General features: G+C 39.3%; 1 protein-coding gene across 2 annotated transcripts; it reads left to right on the plus strand.

The window, feature by feature from the left end:
* Window positions 1-1,756: 1,756 nt before the first annotated feature.
* Window positions 1,757-8,928, plus strand: rnf169 (ring finger protein 169). Of its 2 annotated transcripts, none has more exons than XM_044353861.1 (7): window positions 1,757-2,093; window positions 3,408-3,472; window positions 4,586-4,678; window positions 4,766-4,866; window positions 4,952-5,042; window positions 5,121-6,148; window positions 8,499-8,928. In XM_044353861.1, the coding sequence occupies exons 1-7, from the start codon at window positions 1,799-1,801 to the stop codon at window positions 8,521-8,523; spliced, it is 1,698 nt and encodes a 565-aa protein (XP_044209796.1). In that variant the 5' UTR covers window positions 1,757-1,798; the 3' UTR covers window positions 8,524-8,928. The 2 variants fall into 2 exon arrangements, with proteins under 2 accessions (XP_044209796.1, XP_044209797.1); XM_044353862.1 differs by lacking the exon at window positions 1,757-2,093 and adding an exon at window positions 2,165-2,715.
* Window positions 8,929-27,970: the final 19,042 nt, after the last annotated feature.

Genomic DNA, 27,970 nt, shown 5'->3' on the forward strand with positions numbered 1-27,970 from the left:
GACTGAGGAGGAAGTCTCCAAACTTCTGCTGGACTCTCGTCCCACTACCTGTCCTCTGGACCCAATACCATCCAACCTGCTACAGACCGTTTCCCCCACAATTAACCCCGCAGTCACACACATCTTCAACTCCTCACTTACAACGGGTGTTTTCCCCGCCGCATTTAAGCAAGCTCGAGTCACCCCGCTGCTCAAAAAACCTACACTCACCCCAGCTCAGGTTGAAAACTACAGACCGGTTTCACTCCTGCCCTTCCTGTCAAAAATACTTGAGCACACAGTCTTTAACCAAGTCTCTGAATTCCTTTCTGAGAACAACCTGTATGATCTGAATCAGTCCGGCTTTAAGCGGGGTCACTCTGCCGAGACGGCACTCCTGTCGGTTATGGACTCACTATGCTCAGCTAAAGTTTCTGGTCAGTCCTCAGCTCTATTGCTGCTGGATCTGTCAGCTGCCTTTGACACGGTAAACCACCAAATTCAGCCCCCTTCTCTTCACAATATACACCACCTCACTTGGCGCAATCATCAGCTCCCATAGTTTCTCATACCATTGCTATGCTGATGATGCCCAGCTATTCCTATCGTTCCCACCAGAAGACCACACAGTCTCGGCTCAGATCTCGTCATGCCTTGCCAATATATCAGCATGGATGAAATAACGCCATCTTCAACTCAACCTCTCTAAGACTGATCTCCTTGTCATCCCAGCCAGTCCCTCCATACAACAACAGATCAGCATCCAGCTCAAATCAACCAACTCATACCCCTGCCTGGAACTTGGTTGTCATGATTGATGACCAGCTACCCTTCAAGGCTCACGTGGCCTCAATTGCTCGGTCATGTTGGTTTGTCCTGTACAACATCAGAAAGATCAGACCTTTCCTGTCTGAGCATGCAGCACAACTCCTGGTTCAGGCTCTCGTAATATCACACATTGACTACTGCAACTCCTGACTGGCAGGCCTCCCTGCATGTACGTTCAAACCTCTGCAGATGATCCAGAACGCGGCGGCGCGTCTGGTCTTCAATGTGTTGAGCTTCGATCAACACATGTCACCCTGCTGTTCATATCCCTCCACTGGCTCCCAGTTGCTTCCCGCATCGAATTCAAAACCCTGACACTCGCTTACAGAACAACAACTAAAACACCTGAACTCCCTCATTCAGGTCTACACTCCCTCTCGCTCACTACGCTCTGCCAATGAAAGGCGCCTGGTACCACAACAGGACCCTAAGTCACTAGCTAGACTCTTCTGTAGTTCCTTGGTGGTGGAACGAGTTCCCAAACTCTGTTCGATCTGTAGAGTCCCTCTCAATCTTAAAGAAAAGACTGAAGACCCAGCTCTTGAAAATAAATCAATAAATTATCCGCTTCTGTGCACTCTATGCACTGCCGGTCAGCCAGTTGTTAACTGGTGACTCTAACTTGCCCTTAGGTGTGAATGTGAGTGTGAATAGCTGTCTGTCTCCATACTGTATGTTAGCTCTGTTATTGGCTGGCTACCTGTCCAGGTGTACTCTGCCTCTAGCCCAACATCAGCTGACCCTGTTGAGGATAAGAAGAAAAGAAAATGGATGAAACATCATTTAAAATTGTAAGTAAATAAAATACTCCCCTGTTTATTTCAGATCCTCTCAAACATGACTTCCGTTATTTTCTGTTTTTCATAATAAATATATTTTATTGTGAAGTTGCATCTCGCGCGGTGTTCCAGCTCCGCGGTTGGCGGGCTGCGCGCGGCGGGGCGGGGCTTGATGTGAGCGCGGACCGGAGAGAGAAGACTCACCAGGGAAGATGGCGACCGCAGGGTCCGCCGAATCGCCCTGCAGACCGGCCAGCGCCGCCGGCAGGTCCCTGCCCGGTTCCCGGCCCGACTCCCGGCCCGGAGCCGGGCGCGGGGCCGCGTGTAGCCCGCGGGACGACGAGATGAAGAAGTGCGCGGTGTGTGCGGAGGCTCAGCCCGGCGGACAACCGGCCTGTCCGCTCTGCCGGGCCCGGAGCTCCGGCAGCGACGAGCGGCTCCGCAGGAGGAGTGACCCCGAGAGGAGCAGCAGCAGGCCGGGCAGGAGGGACTGCGACAGCCGGAGAGGTCGGTGTGTTTACCGGGGAAACCACAGCTGACATTCCGCTACTGCTGGCTGTTTGTTCTGACAAATTAACCACAGGAACATCAGACACAGCCAGACTTTAATTCAGTCCTCAGTAACTTTGCTGTAACTTTGGTTTTATCAGCAGGAGGCCTGAAGAGTTTCTGACCGGCTGTCAGCTTCACTTTACCGGCAGTAACAGTCTCAGTCAGCCGCTTACAGATACTTAAACGTTTCAGTCACTCGGTGGACAACATAACGGCAGGTTTAAATGTGTTTCATGGAGTTTTGTATGAAGCTTGCTGGAGCAGAAAAGACAGAAATCATTGATATTATCAGATAAAGCGTCATGAAGTGTGAGCTTGATGTTTATCAAAGACATTGATTGACATGAATGTGTCAGATGTGCAGGATAAAGCAGATATCTGCGCTGTCTCCGCTCAGATCAGGTGATTTGTTGGAGGACTTGTCCAGACTTGTTTCCTCTCGGTCTCCTTCATCACCGTGTTTCTGTCTGCAGCAGCTGTTTTGTTTTTATTGATTATTAAGTCTTAAATGGAATTAAACCCGAACAACATAGAGAAAACACAGCTGCTGTAACTCAGAACATGCAGGTAATTTCAGGTAATAGTCAGTTTTTTGGCTTCGTTCAGAACTAACAAAACTTTTCATTTCTCCGTTTACAGTCTGAGTTTGTTCCCTTCAATACAGACGATTTATTATTATTACATAATATTTTATAAGGACAAGTGTCCATGAGACAATCTAAATGTGTATCTGCCTTTAATATCACTGTGGGTAAAGTTACTAATCAATAATCAGGATAAATTCCTCAATCACAGTAGAGCTGCAACAATTAATCGATCACTCTGCAACTGTTTTGATATTTGAATTATCGTTTTAGAGATTAGTAAACTGAATATTTGTTGATCAGACAGAACAACTTTGACTCTGGGTTTTATTAATCAATAATAAAAAGAATCTTAAGTTGCAGCTTTAAATCACAACCTGCTCCTACTTTTATAATTTAATACATCTTACAAGTAGTTTGCTGATGTTTTCTCTGGAGCTGCAGCTAACTGTTATTTTTCATTATCGATTAATCTGTTGATTATTTTCAAGATTGATTGATTAGTTGTTTGGTCCATAAAATGTCAGAAAACAGTGAAAACTGGATCAGAAACCAGAAAATATTCACACTGAAGAAGCTGGAATCAGATAATTAATTGATTGAGTTGATTAATGGTTGCAGCTCTGGTTTTCTCCTTGTTGACGTTGTTATTTATGATGTTTGTTTGTTTGTTTTCTGTCGTCAGAGTTCTTCGTGTGTCCGGCTCTCGTCCCAAAGTCTGCTGAAGTTTCATCAAACATGAAACACAAGGTGAGCAAGAAGATTCACAGACAGTAAAGTAGTGAACTGTTCGTTAGTGACGTCATTAACAGGAAGTCAACACAAGTTAAAGCTGAACTGATGTTAACATGTATCATCACACATGAGAGGAGCTAACTGGAGCTCTGCCAGTTATACCAGTATGCATGTAAAATATTAAACATATTAAAGTATAATTAGTTCCGGTTATCGTTCCTTTTATAAAATCCATTTTTAACAAAAAGAAAATCACATTAGAGTACAAATCTTTACTTTTATTATTACACACTCAAAGTAGTTAAGAAATAAAAACAGATTTACTACAATCACTGTCATAGTGTTGATGCCATCAAGCTAATCTCAGCACGACAAACCGTTCATCCCATAATATCAGCTAATGGCGTCTGAAAAAACTCACCAACCAGTTAAACTCGCTGGTTTTAACGTCGGTTAGTTTCAAAGTGTCTCTGAACAGCTGCTGCTGTTTTGTTTATATTGTCTGTTAATGCTAGCTGGGCTAACAGCTCAAAACGTAGCAGCTTCATCAGTAACAGGAAGTTGGACCAAAACACGTAACCTGCAGGTAAGACGAGACGAAGCTGTGTTAAAATATCACCGATGATGATGATGATGATGATGCCTGTCGTATGACATCAGCGGCTGGTGAACGGCCGCTAACGTAGCGAAGCAGTCTCTGTGTTAACGGAGGCTAATGTTAGCTAACGTTAAATAATGTAAGCCGAGCCTCACAGCTGTTCGCCAGCCGCCGAACCGCCGCTGCTCTGATGTCTTACGACAGGCAGAGTCATCATCATCATCATCATCATTGATACTTTAATACGTCTTCTTACGTGTTTTGGTTGAACTTCCTGTTACTGATGGCGGCTCGGCTCCTGCTAGGTGTCCAGTTTGGTACCGAGAAACAAGAATTTTTTTGATAGTCAAAGCAATTCAGTCGATGCCATCGAGGTATCGAGTTCGATACTCGAAAGCGTAATAAAGGCGTCACTTCTTGATGTAAACTGAGACACATTCACTCAAACTTTTATTTGACTGTTTTTGTAAAATCATTCGTTATTTTAATGTGATTTAAATGTGAGTTAGTTTGGTTTGTGACTGTTCCAGCTGTTGCTGTCGGAGGACAGAGAGGAAGTCAAGAGGAGAAACATTCACATCTGTAAAGACGAACCAGGATCAGTCCGACATGATGAAGAGCCTGTGAGTCTGAACAATCACCATCATCATCATCATCATCATAAAGAGTCTGTGAGGTTCTGTCCGTCTCAAACCGCTGGTTTTTCTCAGGGAGTTCTGTCTGACTCCGAGAACGAGGAGCCAATCAGCAGGAGGATCAGAAACGTCTCCGCCTTCGTCAGGAAAACCAAAACCTCGTCCGCCATCAGCAGGTGAGCAGAGCGTCATTCACCTGTCGGCTCAGAGTCGTACCCGCTGACAGTCGGTGTCACCTCTGACCCTGTGTTTCTTCTTCAGTGGTTCTCAGAGGAGTCGGAGCTGCACTGACCCAGTGGAGGACGGTGGAGGGAAGCTGAAGGTGTTCCCGCCGCCGGCCATGATGGACAGAGTACGACACACACATGAACTCACCTGAGACCTGGTCTGTCTGTCTGATGCTGTGTTTAATGTCTGTTGTGTTCCTCAGGTCGGTATCAGCCACAGCTTCACCGCAGGAATCCTCCTCTCCTCTGAGAACAGTCGCTCCGTTTCTGCTCCCGTCACCGCGCCCGACCGCCGGCTCACCTGGCGCGCCGTGATGACGTCATCGTCCACCGCCCTGGGCCCGGAGCGCTCCATCAGCCCCGAGAGCAACGACAGCATCTCCGAGGAGCTCAACCACTTCAAACCCATCGTCTGCTCGCCGTGCACGCCGCCCAAACGGCTGCCGGACGGCCGGCTGATGGAGCCCACCATCGTCAAGTCCACGCCCAGGAACCTGACCCGCGGCCTGCAGAAGGCCACCAGCTACGAGGCGAGTCCTGCCGTGCTGCAGAAGTGGAGGCAGATCGAGCTGGACCGCCAGAGCCTCAAAGTGAACTCCAAGGCCACGCTGACGAGCCCCGTCAACGAGCTCCAGGACGCCGTGAAGACGCATCAGAACTCGGTGGGAGACGGCGTCGTGTCCGTCAACAAGAGGAAGCTGCTGTTCGACCCTCCGTCGGGAGACGTGGACGGCTTCCAGAAACAGTCTGTAAAGATCCGGGTCCCTGCGATCCGCTACAGCAGCGAGGCGGCGTTCAGAGGAACTTCAGATTTTGAGCCGGCGGGCGGAGCTCCGGAGTCGTGTGGCGGCGGCGGCGGAACGCTGTTCAGCCGGAAACAGTCGTTCTCGCCATACACAAAGAACTCCGGCTTCCAGTCCTGCAAGTTAGTGCCAAAGGACTCGCAGAGTCCCAGGAAGGAGTCCGACAACCAGTCTACCTCCCGGAGGGGCCAGAAGAGGAACCAGAAGACCAAACACTTGGACCCGGACCGAGACCCGGACCTGAGGAGGGGGCAGATCCAGCAGGACCGAGCGCTGGCCCTGAAGCTGCAGAGACAGTTCGACCTGGAGAACCAGAGCGCCGCCCGCCGGAGGAGTCCCGACAAGTACTTCCTGCGGTCCTGGATGTCCAATCAGAACCGCAGGAGGCGTGGCCTGCGGAGATCTCGACGAATCAACAAGAAGCACTAGTGAGGAGTCAGACAGGAAGACGTTGACTTATGCAAAGTTAGAAAGTTAAAGGTCTGAATGTTTTAATGACTTTATTTAACCCTTTAAACACTGGTGAGGAAAAAGGGTTAATGAGACCTGAGACATGGACGTGTTTTCACCAGCAGATCACCAAAACCACCATCAGCTGCAGTTTTTATAGGAAGTCCAGCTGGATTTAAACACAAACATTCTTTCATTTTACAGACATTTAATCTGATTCTTTGTGTCTTTAGACTCTTTCTGAAGAATCAGTTTGGACGTCAGGCTTTAATTTCAGCATTTTATAGACAAAATAATAATGAAGTGACTTATAGAGAATCATTGTTGCAGCCGTTGACGCTGCAGAAATCAACATAACGAGGAACAAACTGCTGATAATGACAGACTTCTGTCTTTGTGTCAATGACTGTGTTAATTTGATTAAACTCACTTTTATTCAGAAATATGCACCATGTGATTAAAATATAAACTAAAATAATAAAGTAAGCAAAGTTTATTTATACAGCAGCTGTTAAAAGCTTTTTACAAACAGAATGAGACCAACAATATTAACAAATATCACACTACAGCATCAATAAAAACATTATTTATTATTTCACTGATTCAGTATTCTGACGCAGGTTTGTATTGATCCTCAGAGGTGCAGATTCCTATAAAAGTGTTCAATTGATCAAATTACAAACAACTAATTGACAGGAAGTGATCGTCTGCTGTTCTCATTAGAAGCAAAAACTTCACCTGTCGTCACCTGTCGGGGTGAAACATGTCAAAAATGTGCTTTATTTTTTTATCAACAACAGGAAGTGTTGTGCTTATGGTGTCCCAAAGGGTTCAATATTGCAGAAATTAATGAGTAATTATGAAAAAAATAATCACATGTATAAATTTAGAAAAATACATAAATGAAACAATAATTTGTAAAATAATTTAATAAATTAGTAAAATTCAACTTTTAATTAACATGAAATATTAATTCATCATCAGGACTTCATTATTATTTCAGAAAATTAAATAATTTATAAATAATTTCAACTCAAATTCTATTTGTTACAATTTTTAGTTCATAATGTCCTTTTTTTCCAAAAGTCTACTTTTTATTTCGTAACTTTATTTTTTCAATGTTGTCTCTGCCTTTCAGCCAATCACAAGCCCCCTGCCACTAGCAAGCTCAACAGCAGCTACCAGATGTAGCCGTTTAGCTTCTGTTAGCGAGAACGACAGCAAGACTAAAAGTTAACCGAACAACTAGCTGCTGTAAACCACAGACTGTATAAAAATATGGACGTAGTTACCGTGACGACACTCGTTGGTTTCTGAAGAGCGGTTCTGAAACTCAAAGCGAGCCGCTCCGGCCGTCGCCATCTTGGCAGTGCGTGACTCTGCCTAACTCCCAGCCAATCAAAAATGGGCAAAGAGGCGGGGCCGAATGGCTGAAACAAGCCACCTAACGGCTGGCGGACCTGTCACTCAAAGCAGTCATGTCCTTCAATATGCAAAACTTTACGGCTTAATAAAACTTAAACGGGTGAGTTATAAAAAAATTCACCCCCCGTACAGTTGTCATGAAAGAGGAAATTAGCTACAGAGACCAAAACCGTTGTTTGTACCAGGCTGTAAACATGTTTATTTCTGCTGTAAAGTTGGACATTTTAACATGGAGGTCTATGGGGATTGACTCGCTTTTGGAGCCTCAAGTGGCTGTTCAAGGAACTGCAGTTTTTGGCTTCATTTTACAGCCCCGGAGGTTGCTGCTTGCTGTAAATACACACAAACTGCTTTAGCTTATAAGCCTTAACTGCTCATGCTGCCTAGCTAGCTAGCTAACGAGCTAATTAGTCTAGCTAGTTGGCTAACTAGCTAGTTGGCTAACTAGCTAGGCAGGTTGTGAGCTTTGTTTATTACTGCAGCAGCTAACATTAGCCGGCTAAGACAAAACTACTTCAACAGCGTTTTGAATCCAAAGACGTTCCTCAGAGAGACAGTTAGCATAAAATATATAATATTTAATTTTTAATAATAATCTTTAATAATATTAATAAATGTATATAAATTTTATAATTGATAATTATTATAATAACAATTTTATTATTTCACAAATTGTTGGTTCACTTATATATTTTACATAATTTATTCATATGATTATTTCTTTGATTTTAAGTCTAATTCATTTAATATTGACACTTTGGGCTTCCATAATGTTGGGGCTAAAGGACACTAACACACATTTAAATGAGACACATTAAAGCCTAAAAGTAGTTTGTTGTTCAGCTGAGCTGCAGGAGTTTGCACTTCTTCACCAATAATTCACGTTTCTTTGTCGTCCAGCAGCCGCGGAACCGAATTCTTCCGATAAATCTCTCCATGGTTTCTGCAGCTGATGGTCTTCCACTGAACGTTTCAGACACTTTGTGATTTTTTTGGGGGGGGGGTTTCCTCCTCCAATGTTGTGCCGATCTGGATGGAGTCTTGTCTGTACCCACCGAGGCTCATGGGAACTGTAGTCTATTGGAGATGCTCCACAGACTAACTGAAGGAGAAAGTGATTAATGGCTGATTGTCAGGAAAGATCCAGCCCGCCTCGTTACTCTCCGGGAGAGAAAAGTCATGTGATGGGACGAGTTTTATTGTTTGAGCTCATTAATAAAGGATTCAGAGGATGAGTTTTACAGGTGTATGTGACCCATCCTCCTCGTATAATGCTAGAAATACACATCTGTACTAATGCTGACATTAGTTTTTAAATGGCTCTACATTACGAGATGGATGGATGGATGGTCTGTTTTCTTTTTTCATTCCAGTATGACTCCAAAACAAAAAAATCATCAAGTTTTATCTCAGAAGCCGTAATTTACATTATTTCAGAAATGCAGATTGACAACCAGGTTTGTTATAAAAACACAGGTGATGCTCACAAAGAGTAATTTCACCTGTAATCAGAACTGATAGAAAACTATCAAATAGCAGGAAAATAACTTTTATTTTTCCTCAGCAGAAACTGGACAGTTCACTTAATATAGTTAGCCATTAAAGTGAAACTGAATTTTCTCCTCACAATCCCTACTTTTAATTTTGATCCTGAACTACAATTATTTACAAGAGGTGACTTTTAGGGCTTCAACTAACAATTATTTTCTCAATTAATCATTTAGAAACTCATCACAATATTATAGAGCACAAGATGACTCCATTTAATGTCTCATACAACACACAGTCTGTATTTAACACACAGTGTATATAACACAATCTATATATAACACACAATCTGTATATAACACACTTTATATAACACACAGTATGTATATAACAGTCTGTATTTAACACACAGTGTATATAACACACTGTATATAACACTATCTGTATATAACACACGGTCTATATATAACACACAGTATATACAACACTCCATATAACACACAATCTGCATATAACAGTCTGTATATAACACACAGTCTGTATATAACACAATCTGTATATAACACACAGTATGTATATAACACAAAGTCTGTATATAGCACAGACTGTATATAACACACGGTCTGTATATAACACACAGTATGTATATAACACAATCTGTATATAACACACAGTATGTATATAACACAAAGCCTGTATATAACACAGACTGTATATAACACACAGTATGTATATAACACACAATCTGTATATAACGCACAGTATGTATATAACACACAGACTGTATATAACACAAAGTCTGTATATAACACACGGTCTGTATATACAACAAAGTCTGTATACAACACAGACTGTATATAACACACGGTCTGTATATAACACAAAGTCTGTATATAACACCGTCTGTATATAACACACAGTATGTATATAACACACAGTCTCATATAACACACAATCTGTATATAACACACAGTGTATATAACACACAGTCTGTATATAACACCGTCTATATAACACACAGTACGTATATAACACACAGTCTGTATATAACAGTCTGTATATAACACACAGTATGTATATAACACACGGTCTGTATATAACACACAGTCTGTATATAACACCGTCTGTATATAACACACAGTCTGTATATAACACCGTCTGTATATAACACACAGTACGTATATAACACACAGTCTGTATATAACACACAGTATGTATATAACACACGGTCTGTATATAACACACAGTCTGTATATAACACCGTCTGTATATAACACACAGTCTGTATATAACACCGTCTATATATAACACACAGTACGTATATAACACACAGTCTGTATATAACACACAGTATGTATATAACACACGGTCTGTATATAACACACAGTCTGTATATAACACCGTCTGTATATAACACACAGTCTGTATATAACACCGTCTGTATATAACACACAGTACGTATATAACACACAGTCTGTATATAACACACAGTATGTATATAACACACGGTCTGTATATAACACACAGTCTGTATATAACACCGTCTGTATATAACACACAGTCTGTATATAACACCGTCTATATATAACACACAGTACGTATATAACACACGGTCTGTATATAACACACAGTCTGTATATAACACCGTCTGTATATAACACAAAGTCTGTATATAACACCGTCTATATATAACACACAGTACGTATATAACACACAGTCTGTATATAACACCGTCTGTATATAACACACAGTATGTATATAACAGTCTGTATATAACACAGTCTGTATATAACACAATGTCTGTATATAACACCGTCTGTATATAACACACAGTCTGTATATAACACCGTCTAGATATAACACACAGTACGTATATAACACACAGTCTGTATATAACACCGTCTGTATATAACACACAGTCTGTATATAACACCGTCTGTATATAACACACAGTCTGTATATAACACCGTCTATATATAACACACAGTACGTATATAACACACAGTCTGTATATAACACACAGTATGTATATAACACCGTCTGTATATAACACACAGTCTGTATATAACACCGTCTATATATAACACACAGTCTGTATATAACACCGTCTATATATAACACACAGTACGTATATAACACACAGTCTGTATATAACACCGTCTGTATATAACACACAGTATGTATATAACAGTCTGTATATAACACAGTCTGTATATAACACAATGTCTGTATATAACACAGTCTGTATATAACACACAGTCTGTATATAACACCGTCTGTATATAACACACGGTCTGTATATAACACAAAGTCTGTATATAACACCGTCTGTATATAACACACAGTATGTATATAACACAGTCTGTATATAACACACGGTCTGTATATAACACAAAATCTGTATATAACACACAATCTGTATATAACACACAGTGTATATAACACAGTCTGTATATAACACAGTGTATATAACACACAGTATGTATATAACACCGTCTGTATATAATACAAAATCTGTATATAACACACAATCTGTATATAACACACATTGTATATAACACCGTCTGTATATAACACACAGTGTATATAACACAGTCTGTATATAACACACAGTCTCCATATAACACACAGTCTGTATATCACAAAGTCTGTATATAACACACAATCTGTATATAACACACGGTCTGTATATAACACACAGTGTGTATATAACACAGTCTCCATATAACACACAGTGTGTATATAACACACAGTCTGTATATAACACACAGTCTCATATAACACATAATCTATATATAACACACAGTGTGTATATAACACAGTGTATATAACACAGTCTGTATATAACACACAATCTGTATATAACACACAGTCTGTATATAACACAGTGTATATAACATACAGTATGTATATAACACACAGTCTGTATATAACACAAAATCTGTATATAACACACAATCTGTATATAACACAGTCTGTATATAACACAGTCTGTATATAACACAGTGTATATAACACAGTATGTATATAACACACAGTCTGTATATAACACAAATCTGTATATAACACACAATCTGTATATAACACAGTGTATATAACGCAGTCTATATAACACAGTGTGTATATAACACACAATATGTATATAATACACAGTCTGTATATAACACACAGTGTATATAACACACAGTCTGTATATGACACACAGTCTGTATATAACACAAAATCTGTATATAACACACAATCTGTATATAACACACAGTCTGTATATAACACAGTGTATATAACACACAGTATGTATATAACACACAGTCTGAATATAACACAAAATCTGTATATAACACACAATCTGTATATAACACAGTGTATATAACACAGTCTGTATATAACAGTGTGTATATAACACACAATATGTATATAATACACAGTCTGTATATAACACACAGTGTATATAACACACAGTCTGTATATAACACACAGTGTATATAACACACAGTCTGTATATAACACACAGTGTATATAACAGTCTGTATATAACACACAGTCTGTATATAACACAGTGTATATAACACACAGTATGTATATAACACACAGTCTGTATATAACACACAGTCTGTATATAACAAAAAATCTGTATATAACACACAATTTGTATATAACACACAGTCTGTATATAACACACAGTGTATATAACACACAATCTATATATAACACAGTGTATATAACAATTTGTATATAACACAGTCTGTATATAACACACAGTCTGTATATAACACACAGTGTGTATATAACACACAATATGTATATAATACACAGTCTGTATATAACACACAGTGTATATAACACACAGTCTGTATATAACACACAGTGTATATAACACACAGTCTGTATGTCACACAGTCTGTATATAACACACAGTGTATATAACAGTCTGTATATAACACACAGTCTGTATATAACACAGTGTATATAACACACAGTATGTATATAACACAGTCTGTATATAACACACAGTCTGTATATAACACAAAATCTGTATATAACACACAGTCTGTATATAACACACAGTCTGTATATAACACACAATTTGTATATAACACAGTCTGTATATAACACACAATCTGTATATAACACACAGTGTGTATATAACACACAGTGCATATAACACACAGTGTGTATATAACACATAGTGTGTATATAACACACAGTGTATATAACACACAGTGTGCATATAACACACAGTCTGTATATAACACACAGTCTGTATATAACACACAATTTGTATATAACACAGTCTGTATATAACACAGTCTGTATATAACACACAATCTGTATATAACACACAGTGTGTATATAACACACAGTGCATATAACACACAGTGTGTATATAACACATAGTGTGTATATAACACACAGTGTATATAACACACAGTGTGCATATAACACACAGTCTGTATATAACACACAGTCTGTATATAACACACAATTTGTATATAACACAGTCTGTATATAACACACAGTGTATATAACACAGTGTATATAACACACAGTCTGTATATAACACACAGTGTATATAACACACAGTATGTATATAACACACAGTCTGTATATAACACAGTCTGTATATAACACAAAATCTGTATATAATACACAGTCTGTATATAACACACAGTGTATATAACACACAATCTATATATAACACAGTGTATATAACACACAATTTGTATATAACACACAGTCTGTATATAACACACAATCTGTATATAACACACAGTGTGTATATAACACACAGTGCATATAACACACAGTGTGTATATAACACACAGTACATATAACACACAGTCTGTATATAACACAGTGTGTATATAACACACAGTCTGTATATAACACACAGTCTGTATATAACACACAATTTGTATATAACACAGTCTGTATATAACACACAGTGTATATAACACAGTGTATATAACACACAGTCTGTATATAACACACAGTGTATATAACACACAGTATGTATATAACACACAGTCTGTATATAACACAGTCTGTATATAACACAAAATCTGTATATAATACACAGTCTGTATATAACACACAGTGTATATAACACACAATCTATATATAACACAGTGTATATAACACACAATTTGTATATAACACACAGTCTGTATATAACACACAATCTGTATATAACACACAGTGTGTATATAACACACAGTGCATATAACACACAGTGTGTATATAACACACAGTACATATAACACACAGTCTGTATATAACACAGTGTGTATATAACACACAGTGTATATAACACACAGTCCGTATATAACACACAATCTATATATAACACACAGTGTATATAACACAGTGTATATAACACACAGTCTGTATATAACACATAGTCTGTATATAACACACAGTATGTATATAACACACAGTGTATATAACACACAGTATGTATATAACACACAGTGTATTTAACACACAGTCTGTATATAACACAGTCTGTATATAACACACAATCTGTATATAACACACAATCTGTATATAACACACAGTGTGTATATAACACAGTCTGTATGTAACACAGTGCATATAACACACAATCTGTATATAACACACAGTGTATAAAACACACAGTGTGTATATAACACAGTCTGTATATAACACAGTCTGTATATAACACACAATCTGTATATAACACACAGTCTGTATATAACACACAGTATATATATAACACACAGTGTGTATAACACACAGTGTATATAACACACAGTCTGTATATAACACATAGTCTCATATAACACAGTCTGTATATAACACACAGTCTGTATATAACACACAATCTGTATATAACACACAATCTATATATAACACAGTGTATATAACACAATTTGTATATAACACAGTCTGTATATAACACACAGTCTGTATATAACACACAGTGTGTATATAACACACAATATGTATATAATACACAGTCTGTATATAACACACAGTGTATATAACACACAGTCTGTATATAACACACAGTGTATATAACACACAGTGTATATAACACACAGTCTGTATGTCACACAGTCTGTATATAATACACAGTGTATATAACACACAGTCTGTATGTCACACAGTCTGTATATAACACACAGTGTATATAACACAGTCTGTATATAACACACAGTCTGTATATAACACACAGTCTGTATATAACACAGTGTATATAACACACAGTATGTATATAACACAGTCTGTATATAACACACAGTCTGTATATAACACAAAATCTGTATATAACACACAGTCTGTATATAACACACAGTCTGTATATAACACACAATTTGTATATAACACAGTCTGTATATAACACACAATCTGTATATAACACACAGTGTGTATATAACACACAGTGTATATAACACACAGTGTGCATATAACACACAGTCTGTATATAACACACAGTCTGTATATAACACACAATTTTTATATAACACAGTCTGTATATAACACACAGTCCGTATATAACACACAATCTATATATAACACACAGTGTATATAACTCAGTGTATATAACACATAGTCTGTATATAACACACAGTGTATATAACACACAGTATGTATATAACACACAGTCTGTATATAACACACAGTCTGTATATAACACAAAATCTGTATATAACACACAGTCTGTATATAACACACAGTCTGTATATAACACACAGTGTATATAACACACAATCTATATATAACACAGTGTATATAACACACAATTTGTATATAACACAGTCTGTATATAACACACAATCTGTATATAACACACAGTGTGTATATAACACACAGTGCATATAACACACAGTGTGTATATAACACACAGTACATATAACACACAGTCTGTATATAACACATAGTGTGTATATAACACACAGTGTATATAACACACAGTCCGTATATAACACACAATCTATATATAACACACAGTGTATATAACACACAGTCTGTATATAACACATAGTCTGTATATAACACACAGTATGTATATAACACACAGTGTATATAACACACAGTATGTATATAACACACAGTGTATTTAACACACAGTCTGTATATAACACAGTCTGTATATAACACAGTCTGTATATAACACACAATCTGTATATAACACACAATCTGTATATAACACACAGTCTGTATATAACACACAGTGTGTATATAACACAGTCTGTATGTAACACAGTGCATATAACACACAATCTGTATATAACACACAGTGTATAAAACACACAGTGTGTATATAACACAGTCTGTATATAATACAGTCTGTATATAACACACAATCTGTATATAACACACAGTCTGTATATAACACACAGTATATATATAACACACAGTGTATATAACACACAGTGTATATAACACACAGTCTGTATATAACACATAGTCTCATATAACACAGTCTGTATATAACACACAGTCTGTATATAACACACAATCTGTATATAACACACAGTCTGTATATAACACATAGTCTGTATATAACAGACAGTGTATATAACACAGTCTGTATATAACACACAGTGTATATAACACAGTCTGTATATAACACACAGTGTATATAACACAATCTGTATATAACACACAGTGTATATAACACACAGTGTATATAACACATAGTCTGTATATAACACAGTGTATATAACACACAGTGTATATAACACAGAGTCTCTACAGCTGTTCACCAACTGGTCCTGCAAGTCGCCACAACGTCACCAAATTTCGCGTTCGACTTTAAGCTCATAAAGATGGTTTCTTTGAGAAAGAAGCACCACTCCGTCTCAGTGTGATGTTTGCAAAGATGGAGGATGGGCTGTGTTGTTTATGTTTTGTTTTAAAAACCACCAGAGTGACGCTTCTTCCTCTAGATAAACCATCTTGCTGATGACATCATGTTACCTTCAGGCAGGTAGTTTGCAGGACAGAGCTGTAGTTAATACATACACACAGTTTTATTTGAGATTTTGTAGATGTTACCATTAAAAGCTAAGACCTCAAGTGGATATTTTACAGTGTTATGTTGGATTTCACTCATTTCAGGACAACAAAACACAAACTAAGGATTCTACGGAGACCTGAAGTTATTCTCAAAAGCTGCAGTATATAATGTATGTCTGTGATGAATCAGGTGTGTTATAAGCTCATATAACTCACCAGGAGTTTGTAGTTATTCTAGAAATAGTTTTTCTGCCATAATGTGAACACTGCTTTACCGCAGATCCTCATCACATTCCTGTTTCCACATCGATTTTAGTTGTTTTTACTATTTCAGTCAGTTATTTAATCATCATGTGGATCATTGGATTGAAAGTTTTGTTGACTTTTGGGCAGAAATGGCAGACATCCTCAGTTTGTTGTGTTTCTGTTGTTTTCTCAGCTGAAGGGCTTTTCTTACTGATGCCTCGCTACAACACGGATTAGCTTTGATCCTTCAGTTGAGGCAGTATGACAGCAGAGTGTTGGGTGGTCGATGCTGAGTGCCAAATGACCTGTGACTGTCTGTTCTAGTTTATAATTCAGTAGTTTTGTATGAGAGGAGACATGTGGATGTGGAAACCAAGAAAACCTAAAAACACACTGAACACGTATCCCGTCTTCTGTTCACATGTTCAACAACACGCAAACTTTAACCAAACATAAAATAAACCAAGTTTTCTCATAATTAGGAATTGATTCAATTCAACTTTATTAGCACCGAATTACAACAGAAGTTATCTCAGGGCACTTTTCACAGAGAGCAGGTCTGGACTGAACTCTTTAATCTACAGAGACCCAACATTCCTCCATCAGCAGCAGGAAAAACTCCCCTTTAACAGGAAGAAACCTCAAGCAGGACTGGACTCTGGGTGGACGCCGTCTGCCTCAACCGGTTGGGTTGAGAGAGAAAGAAGGAGAGAGACACAGAGAAGCATAACAATGATAACAATAATAGAGATATGACTAGTAATAATCATTGAGAGTGTGGGTGTCAAGCAGGACCACGCCAGCACGGGGGTCCCTGCAGCCACGGAAGCCTGCGATCCATAACTAGGAGGTCCGAGACCCTGATCCATAGGAACCTGCGAGACAAGAAAACACAAAAACTCCAGGAAGAAGTTAAGTTAGTAACATGCATTAATGGTACATTAATACATACAGATGGAGAGGAGGAGAGAGGAGCTCAGTGCATCATGGGAAGTCCCCCAGCAGTCTAGGCCTATAGCAGCATAACTAAGGGCTGATCCAAGGCGAGCCTGGTCGGCCCTAACTATAAGCTTTATCAAAAAGGAAAGTTTTAAGCCTACTCTTAAACATAGAGAGGGTGTCTGCACCCCGGACCCAATCTGGAAGATGGTTCCACAGGAGAGGAGCCTGATAGCTGAAGGCTCTGCCTCCCATTCTACTTTTAAAGACTGTAGGAACCACCAATAAGCTGCATACTGGGAGCGCAGTGTTCTAATGGGATAATACGGTACTATGAGCTCTTTAAGATATGATGGTGTCTGACCATTAAGGGCTTTGTAAGTTAGGAGAAGGATTTTAAATTCTATTCTAGATTTTACAGGAAGCCAATGTAGTGAAGCTAAAATGGGAGAAATATGATCTTTTTCTAGTTTTAGTCATTCGCATCAACAACATTATCAGTTTGGGAAGAACTAAAATCAGAAAGTGCAAACATTAGCAAAGTGTCTGCAGATAAATTAATGAACAATAAAAAGATGATATGAAAAACAAACAAATACACACGGTAACATGTAAATATATTTAATGTATGAAGTCAATCTGGAGCTCAACTGATTTATCAATCAAAGAAAATTAATCTATTGTAACTGTTTTGATATTTGATTGATTGTTAAAACAGCTGAAATAATTTAAACCTCCAATTCTGTTTTTTCATCACTTACACTTATTTACAGCGGTGGAAGAAGTACTCAGATCCTTTACTGCAGTATAAAATACCAATACAGCAAAGTAGAAATACTCCATTACAAGTAAGTACAAAAATATTATGAGCTTGATGTAGTTAAAGTATTGCAGTAAAAGTACATAAGTATTATGAGCTTGATGTAGTTAAAGTATTGCAGTAAAAGTACATAAGTATTATGAGCTTGATGTAGTTAAAGTATTGCAGTAAAAGTAGTGGTTTGGTCCCTCTGACTCCGACTGATATATTATTATATATGACATCATTAGATTATTAATAGTGAAGCATCAGTGTTAGAGCAGCATGTTACTGTTGTAGCTGCTGGAGGTGGAGCTAGTTTACACTACTTTATATACAGTTAGCTAGTTTCGTCCAGTGGTTCCCAACCTAGGGGTCGGGCCCCTCCAAAGGGTCAGCAGATAAATCTGAGGGGTGGTGAGATGATTAATGGGAGAGGAAAGAAGAAAAAACAAAGTTCTGATACACAAATCTGTTTTCAGTTTTTGGACTTTTTCTCTAATCTTTGATTTTTGCTGAAATATTGGATCATTTGAACATTTATTGAAATGAAAGCATGTGAGAAGTTTAGAGGGAAAAATCACTATTTGGTGGAGCTGTTAACAACTCATAGACATGTGAAATGTGACCCCGACTACACACTGCTTTTTGTAAGACGTCAAAAGCCAAAAAGGTTGGAAACCACTGGTTTCATCTTTAACAATGTGTTGTATTTTAAAAGCTTGTTATATTATCCATTGTGTCAAATCTTCATCTGAAAAGTAACTAAAGCTGTCAAATAAATGTAGTGGAGTAGAAAGTACAATATTTCCCTCTGACATGTAGAAAGTAGCATCACATGGAAATACTCAAGTAAAGTACAAGTACCTCTAAACTGTACTTCAGTACAGTACTTGAGTAAATGTACTTTGCTTACTAACCACTGCACCTGGAAGCCCAAAGAAAGGCAGAAGGACCAGCGTTAGTCTTATCTTTAAAATGTTGAAACCAGATAACATTAAGAAACACCATAAAAACCTGGTGGATGAGAATCAGCTCTTGACTGAAATTAAAAAAGGCAAAGACAGACAATTAAACTGGAGCACAAAACCGATGTAAAAGAATGTAAATGTCACATGGTCTTCATCAGCCAACCAGAATTTAGTGTATACGGTCTTCATCAGCATTTCATGATGTACATCAGCAGAAAATACTTTTTCAGCTTCAGGATTCTCAGCAACTCTGTTCAGTTTCACTTAAACTGGGAGGGATGTTATTTTCAGAGTAGGCATTTCTGGCACAACTTCACCTACTTCCAAGGTACATGAAGAAAGAAAGAAGCCTGAAGGGGTCAAGACTTCAGCAGCACTTATAGTATAAAGAACAACTTTATTATGAGACGAACACATGAAAAGTGAAAAGGAGAACAAATGACACAATACACACAATCAGCATCAGCCTTTTATAAAATGAAAGGCCCTCGCGCCTCCGCACAGGTCACGCCGCGGTGCAATCGAAGGGCTTCTGTCACGGGTATGTAGACGTCGTCAGATACTGGCTCTTTTCAGACAGTGCAAGAAGGAGATAAACATCTCTTATTTTGTCCACTGTTTTACCCGCTGTGGAGCTGCTTCACTGAAATTTCGTAGGGGGAGCTATTCAGCCAGTTTGCATCACTGATGGAATATTGTCATGTAGATGTGTTCGGGCTGGGACTCTTATCAAACATGTAAAGTTTGATGCAGAATGGAGCATTTACAATAAAGTAAGTAAGTACCATTAACATCCTCGGAGGAGATGGCGTTTCTTGGGGGTCCAAAATTGGCGCAAAGTCGTACTTTGATGGGCACATTGTGGACTTCCTTTTGGATTTAGGTCAGGGGTGTCAGTGTATGATTTGTAGGTCTTGAGACAAGTAATTGAGTTTTGGTTTGATCTCTCTACGACATTCCTACGGGCCGTGGCGGCCATATTAGATACATAGATGGTGCTATAGATCACATTTTGGCACTTTGGGGGATAATTTTTACATTTTATCAAATTTTTCACCAGACCAAATGTGCATGCCAAATTTGGTGAGTTTTTGAGCATGTTTAGGGGGTCAAATTTAGGGTTGAAGTGGCGTAATAATAAAGAAAGAATAAGGAGAAGAAGAAAGAAACAAACACACGAAATACAATAGGGTCTTCGCCCCTTTGGGGCTCAGGCCCTCATAACAATAGATACATGACTAGCAACCACAAACAGCAACAACAGCAGGAGAAGGACATCACCACATCAGCACAGTTTATGGGGTTTCCTGCGGATAAGAAAGCACAAAGAACTCCGGGGAAGAAGTCAAGTTAGTAACATGCATTAATGGTAAATGAATGCATACAGATGGAGAGGAGGAGGAGGAGAGAGGAGCTCAGTGCATCATGGGAAGTCCCCCAGCAGTCTAGGCCTATAGCAGCATAACTAAGGGCTGATCCAAGGTGAGCCTGGTCGGCCTAACTATAAGCTTTATCAAAAAGGAAAGTTTTAAGTCTACTCTTAAACGTAGAGAGGGTGTCTGCACCCCGGACCGAACCTAGAAGATGGTTCCACAGGAGAGGAGCCTGATAGCTGAAGGTTCTGCCTCCCATTCTACTTTTAAAGACTGTAGGAACCACTAGTAAGTTGCATACTGGGAGTGCAGTAATCTAGTGTGGTAACACACATACACACACACACACACACACACACACGTGCATCTAGTATAAAGCCAAGATTTTTATTTATTTATTGTTCATGTTGTCATTTTGTTTGGGTTATTGTCTGGTTCTGTTGCTTCTCCCGTTTGTACTGTCCCATGTCATATTGTTAAACATTCATCTCGCACAAATTAATAATAATAATAATAATAATAATAATCTTTAATTATTATTTAATTAAATAATTAAAAGTAATTATCTATCCAAGAGACATTTCCATTTCTATCTAGCAGCTCTGAGATCTGCAGCTCTCCATTTTGGAAAAGCAGCTCCAATGTTTACTTGACTTTGATCTCTGGCCTGATGTACTCCTTTCTTCTAGCTCGCTTTTTCTCCTCTGTCTTCTTTCATTTAGTCTTTTTTACATGTAAACTTGTTTGCAACAGGTAGTTTATCATTTCTGCCGGCTGTTTCTCCACCGCTGTGAGGGGCGGTGGCTGCTCTACATGTGCACGAGGAGCAGGATGATTGACATCCATCAATCACCTGTGATTGGTTCTTTTCATTTCAACCAGCAGAATTTTACAAAACTGGATTACAGTCCTGGGTAGAGTCAGAGAGAACTGACTTTTTTACACAGAATACTTGACTCATAGATATCTGTCTGGATATGAGGAAAATTTCAGCAGATTTAACAGAAAGTGATTTTTATAAAAGTTGCCTACAGAACCTTTCAGTGGATTTAGGAGACTAATCAGGGTTTGTGGATGAAAACTTAAGAGCAGTTTGGTGTGGATGATAACAATGTTTTTGGCACAATATTCCTTTAATGCAGCTTTTCATCACATCATCAAAGAGGTTTTCCAATATTTTTCCAACTGGGACGTGTAACTGTGACCGTTCTGAGTGTGGATCATGCTAACTTTGCACAAATGTGTCAACGGATGACAGTGACTCAAGCTGTGTAACTACACCAATGAATTCATGGTGGCCATCAACCTTTCTGTGCTGCGTTAGCGGCCTTAGCTATGTTTCATCCGTTTCAATTGAAACAGGCCCCACCCTCCCAAAGGTACTTTCTTTTTTTAAATATGTATTGTGGGGAGCTGTGGTTATTTTATTAATAGATGACACACCGGAAACCACTTCAAAGCTATCAGTCTGCTTTAATTGCAGCTTGAACCAGTGAGCATCTCTACATTCACGGTGAAACGGTCGGCAGGTCATATCGTTCACTACAATCACTACTAACGGTGTCAACTAATGCAAACTAGTAAATTCTCAAACTAAAGCAAATACACATAATTAAAACAATCTTCATAGGCAATTCTTTAGGGTTAAATACTCCCACTGGGCCAACAGTGCAACAAAAAGTGCAAGAAAAATTAAAGCTGCATGCAGCGTTGAACGGGCCTTCGCGCCCTTGCGCACATCGGGCCGCGTCACAGTCAGCTGAGCTTCTGGGAACCAAGAAAACATTTGGAGATGATCAGTGTGAGAGTCTTTTGACACACAATACTAACCAGTGTCTCTCTGTGAGCCCATCCCTCTGTTCACAGAGAATTATGAATTATGAAATCAAAATATTGTTAACCTTAATCAATAATTCAGGCACCAACTGTAGGATCTATGAGGAACACAGTTGATTATTTGCTATAATTATCAATTATCAATAATAATTAATTATAACAATTAACAGAAATATTAATATGAACTAACAAATACGAAGCACCACCTGGAAACCGGGACCAATAACCGAACAAGGTAAACTCATAAATGGGAGTTCACCTAGAATGTTAATATCTGAGAGATAAACATTCAAGGGTGAACAAGAAGGGTTGAATTTGAGCTCTGACTCCTTCAATCAGCCATTTTTCATAATATGTTACACAATAATGACAAAAGAACTTCTCTTTACAGATATAACAGTGTTTATTCAACTTAGCAAAATTAACAAAGTTAACAAATGCTTCATTCAATAAATAGCTATTCAATCTAATTCTACCAAACAAAACACAAACAGCTTTGCACAGGGTTGGACACTTGCAGGGGAATGCGTGTATGTATGTATATATGTATGTGTGTGTGTGTGTGTGTGTGTGTGTGTGTGTGTGTGTGTGTGAGTGTGTGCACGTGCGTGACGCGACCCGAATGGCAGAAGTATGGCGGTGTCTTGGCTAGACAAAAACAAGGTGACTGGTGGTCGGCGTCTTGCCCTCACCCAATTCCGTGAAAAACACACGTGTCTGATGACGGATAAGGAAAGACAACGCAAAGCTTTGTCTGATATTATCTGACCATCAGATGTGCTAAAAGATGTCGGTGCGTGTATCTGTGCGCGCGTGTGAGTGTGTGTGTTAGTCGCAAGAGAGGGAGGAGGGAAAGCGATCGTGAGAGGGAGAGAAGCTGTTGTCCACAGAGAGCGCACGTACGGACGGCAGTCTGTAACGCACGTTGTCTGGTTTCAGATCGACAAAGCAGTTTACTTTCTCACTCACGGTGGCACAAACACAGCAGTAGTCCCGAGCGGGACAAACACAAAATAGTCCAGCGTAGTGAACATAACTAACAGGCAGCAAACTTAAAATACTCCTCAGAGTAAAGCAGAGAAAAATGGACTCGGCGGTCCGTCAACTCACACAACAAGAACAATAGCAATAAAGCTAAAAAGCTAAACAACAGCAACTGATGCTGAAAAGAACACACAACTACTCTGCCCCTGCCCAGACTTATGCCTCTTACTTGGTCGCTTCACAAAGCGAGCAGGGTGTGTGTGTAGTCCGTCTTAATGTCCAACTTTGTCCTTGGCTAAAAATAGATGTGTGCGAAGTGGAAAAAAAATACTTGTACACTGTGCGACTACTAATTGCAACCATAAAAGTACATGAATTCTAGAGGGATTGAAAGTTGAAATGACGGATACAGGAAGTGGCGACGCTTGTAAGGGCAGCGGAGCGTTAACTGCAGCATCACCGAAAGAAGCACAACCAGTTAGCCTCTGCTAGCCTCTCAGCTAACCCTGGCTCTCTGTTTAGATCCAAACGGAGCACCGAGTCCCGATTTGTTATTTAGGTTAAAGCGGAGAGAATCAGCGGGTCTGTCGGCCAGCTGAGTGAAGTGAAACCTGCAGAAAAAACACAGTGACCATCACGGTAAAACAGTCCGTAGAGAACTACTGTGTTCAGCTGCACAGATAGGAAATCCCTCGGCTGACAGGATGTACCACTCTGTGAGGAAAAATATTTTATCCTCCCCTTTTTGGTTTATAACAACGTTTGGCAACCAGCATATTAGATGCATTACTGCCACCCTCTTCCTGAGTTTTTCCCTCATATCAGCTATAGTCTTTCTTGATCATTAGTACAATATATGATCACATGTGTAATAGTCTCCTCAGCCAAGTTAGAAAAGATATGTGCATGTATGAACAACAGCAATTGGAGAAGATGACAGTCAAAAAGTAATCATGTTAAATAATCACGATCTCAATATTGGACAAAAATGATCGTGATTATAATTTTTGCCATAATCAAGCACCCCTAAAAACAGCAGTTTTGGTTCGATCTCTCTACGACATTCCTACGGGCCGTGGCGGCCGTTTTAGACACGGAGTTCCACAAGGTTCTGTACTTGGACCAATTCTATTCACCTTACATATGATTCCTTTAGGTAATATCATTAGGAAACACTCCATAAATTTTCATTGTTACGCAGATGACACCCAATTATATTTATCAGTGAAGCCAGATGAACCCAATCAGTTAAACAAACTCCAAACATGCCTTAACGACATAAAGACCTGGATGACCTGCAATTTTCTACTACTAAATTCAGATAAAACTGAAGTTATTGTGCTTGGCCCTAAACACCTTAGAAACACATTATCTAATGATAAAGCTGCTCTGGATGGCATTACCCTGGCCTCCAGCACCACCGTAAGGAATCTGGGAGTTATCTTTGATCAGGATATGTCCTTTAACTCCCACATAAATCAAATCTCAAGGACTGCCTTTTTCACTTACGTAATATCACAAAAATCAGGCACATCCTGTCCCTAAAAGATGCAGAAAAACTTTTACTTAATTTGTTACTTCTAGGCTGGATTATTGCAATTCCTTATTATCAGGCTGCCCTAACAAGTCTCTAAAGACTCTCCAGCTGGTCCAGAACGCAGCTGCACGTGTTCTGACTAAAACTAGAAAAAGAGACCACATTTCTCCCATTTTAGCTTCACTACATTGGCTTCCTGTAAAATCTAGAATAGAATTTAAAATCCTTCTCCTAACTTACAAACCCCTTAATGGTCAGGCACCATCATATCTTGAAGAGCTCATAATACCGTATTATCCCACTAGAACACTGTGCTCCCAGTATGGAGCTTACTGGTGGTCCCTACAGTCTTTAAAAGTAGAGTGGGAGGCAGAGCCTTCAGCTATAAGGCTCCTCTTCTGTGGAACCATCTACCGGATTCAGTCCGGGGTGCAGACACCCTCTCTATGTTTAAGAGTAGGCTTAAAACTTTCCTTTTTGATAAAGCTTATAGTTAGGGCCGACCAGGCTCGCCTTGGATCAGCCCTTAGTTATGCTGCTATAGGCCTAGACTGCTGGGGGACTTCCCATGATGCACTGAGCTCCTCTCTCCTCCTCCTCCTCTCCATCTGTATGCATTCATGTAACATCAATGCATGTCACTAACTTTGCTTCTTCCTCGGAGTTTTTTGTGCTTTCTCATCTCACAGAAAAACCTGAGTCCCGGGCCGAACCTTCGCGGTCCTTCACAGTCCTGATGGCATCCTTCCCTGGCTGTTGCTGCTTGTGCTTGTTGTTGTTGTGATTGTTTTTCTTCTGTCCCCCCTCCCCCTTTCCCTCTCTCTTTCTCTCTCTCAACCCAACCGGTCAAAGCAGATGGCCGCCCACCAAGAGCCGGGGTCTGCTTGAGGTTTCTACCCGTTAAAGGGGAGTTTTTCCTTACTGCTGTCGCCAAGTGCTGCTCATGGGGGAATTGTTGGGTCTCTGTAAATTAAAGAGTACGGTCTTGACCTGCTCTATGTGAAAAGTGCCTTGAGATGACTTCTGTTGTGATATGGCGCTATATAAATAAATAATTATAAATAAAAAAACTACTCTGCCAACTACTCAAAAAGTAATCATGTTAAATAATCATGATCTCAATATTGAACAAAAATGATCGTGAGTATAATTTTTGCCATAATCAAGTATCCCTAAAAACAGCAAATTGTGATTTACACACACACACACACACACACACACACACACACACACACACACACACACAGAGTTTAAATATGTATGCGATAAATTGTAAATATGTATGTAATGAATTGTTTTCTTTAAGAAACTGTTACTTGAACATTTTTCAGTGTGCTCCTAACCGTATATATCACCCGATCACGTATTTACACCCTCCACCTGCACTAAGGTTAGTACCATGGCTTAGAAAAAACTGTCCTCTCCAAGTCATTCCCCACTCTGCTTCATTGTCTGCTGAACTATGTGTCTCCTGTAAGAGAAACACATCTATGTTTTTGGTTCTGCTCAGTTCAGCTAACACTGCTCGCTTATTTCTATCCCTCCCTCCATTGATGTTTAAGGTTCCTATTCTCAAGACCTCCATGTAGAGTAGGATGAGAGAGAAGACAAAGAGGACAATGAGACCCTTCCAAGAAAAGGAGACCACCCTTAGTGCTTCACCCATTTTTATTTTTTATGCATTTATAGGAGCCTTTCCTTGCTTTTCTTTCCTCAGTTTAGTCAGTATCTTTTTGAGTCGAAATCTTTTCTGTTTGCTCAGCTGTTCATAACCAACCAGTTTCCTTATCTGTAGAACAGAATTAATAAATCTGTCCACATCTGGAAAGAAATCAGTTACTTCCACAGACTGCCTGCCATAAGTTTCATCCAGGAAACAGTTAATCTCCTGTAAGGAATATGGCTGCCTGTCATCCTGTGATACAATATCAGAGAACTGTGACAAAGAGTCATCCTCCAACATTTCCTCTTCTTCTTCCTTTTCAGCATTTACTGTGTTTGGTTCACCTGCTGCTCCACTTTCAGCCTCAGCTGTCTGAATGTCAGTCTCTCCTCCTTCTGTCTGTCCACTACCTTCATTGTCCTCCACATCCTTTGCCTCAACGTCACCAGAGTTCCTGTCTCTCTCCTCACTGTTCTCACTTATTTCTTTAAGCAATGTATCAGGATGCGGGCCGCTGCTGCCAGCATGACCCGCAGCCTGCTCCTCAACTGTACTG

The sequence above is a fragment of the Thunnus albacares genome, chromosome 6 (assembly GCF_914725855.1).
Source record: "Thunnus albacares chromosome 6, fThuAlb1.1, whole genome shotgun sequence".
In the NCBI taxonomy this organism is placed as follows: Eukaryota; Metazoa; Chordata; class Actinopteri; order Scombriformes; family Scombridae; genus Thunnus; species Thunnus albacares.

Bases quoted from the DNA above. Each gene is read 5' to 3' on its own strand.
- rnf169 (XM_044353861.1), top strand. From the start codon at position 1,799: ATGGCGACCGCAGGGTCCGCCGAATCGCCCTGCAGACCGGCCAGCGCC. The intron at 4,867-4,951 runs GTGAGCAGAGCG...TTTCTTCTTCAG, and splicing joins ACCTCGTCCGCCATCAGCAG to TGGTTCTCAGAGGAGTCGGA. The intron at 5,043-5,120 runs GTACGACACACA...TGTGTTCCTCAG, and splicing joins CGCCGGCCATGATGGACAGA to GTCGGTATCAGCCACAGCTT.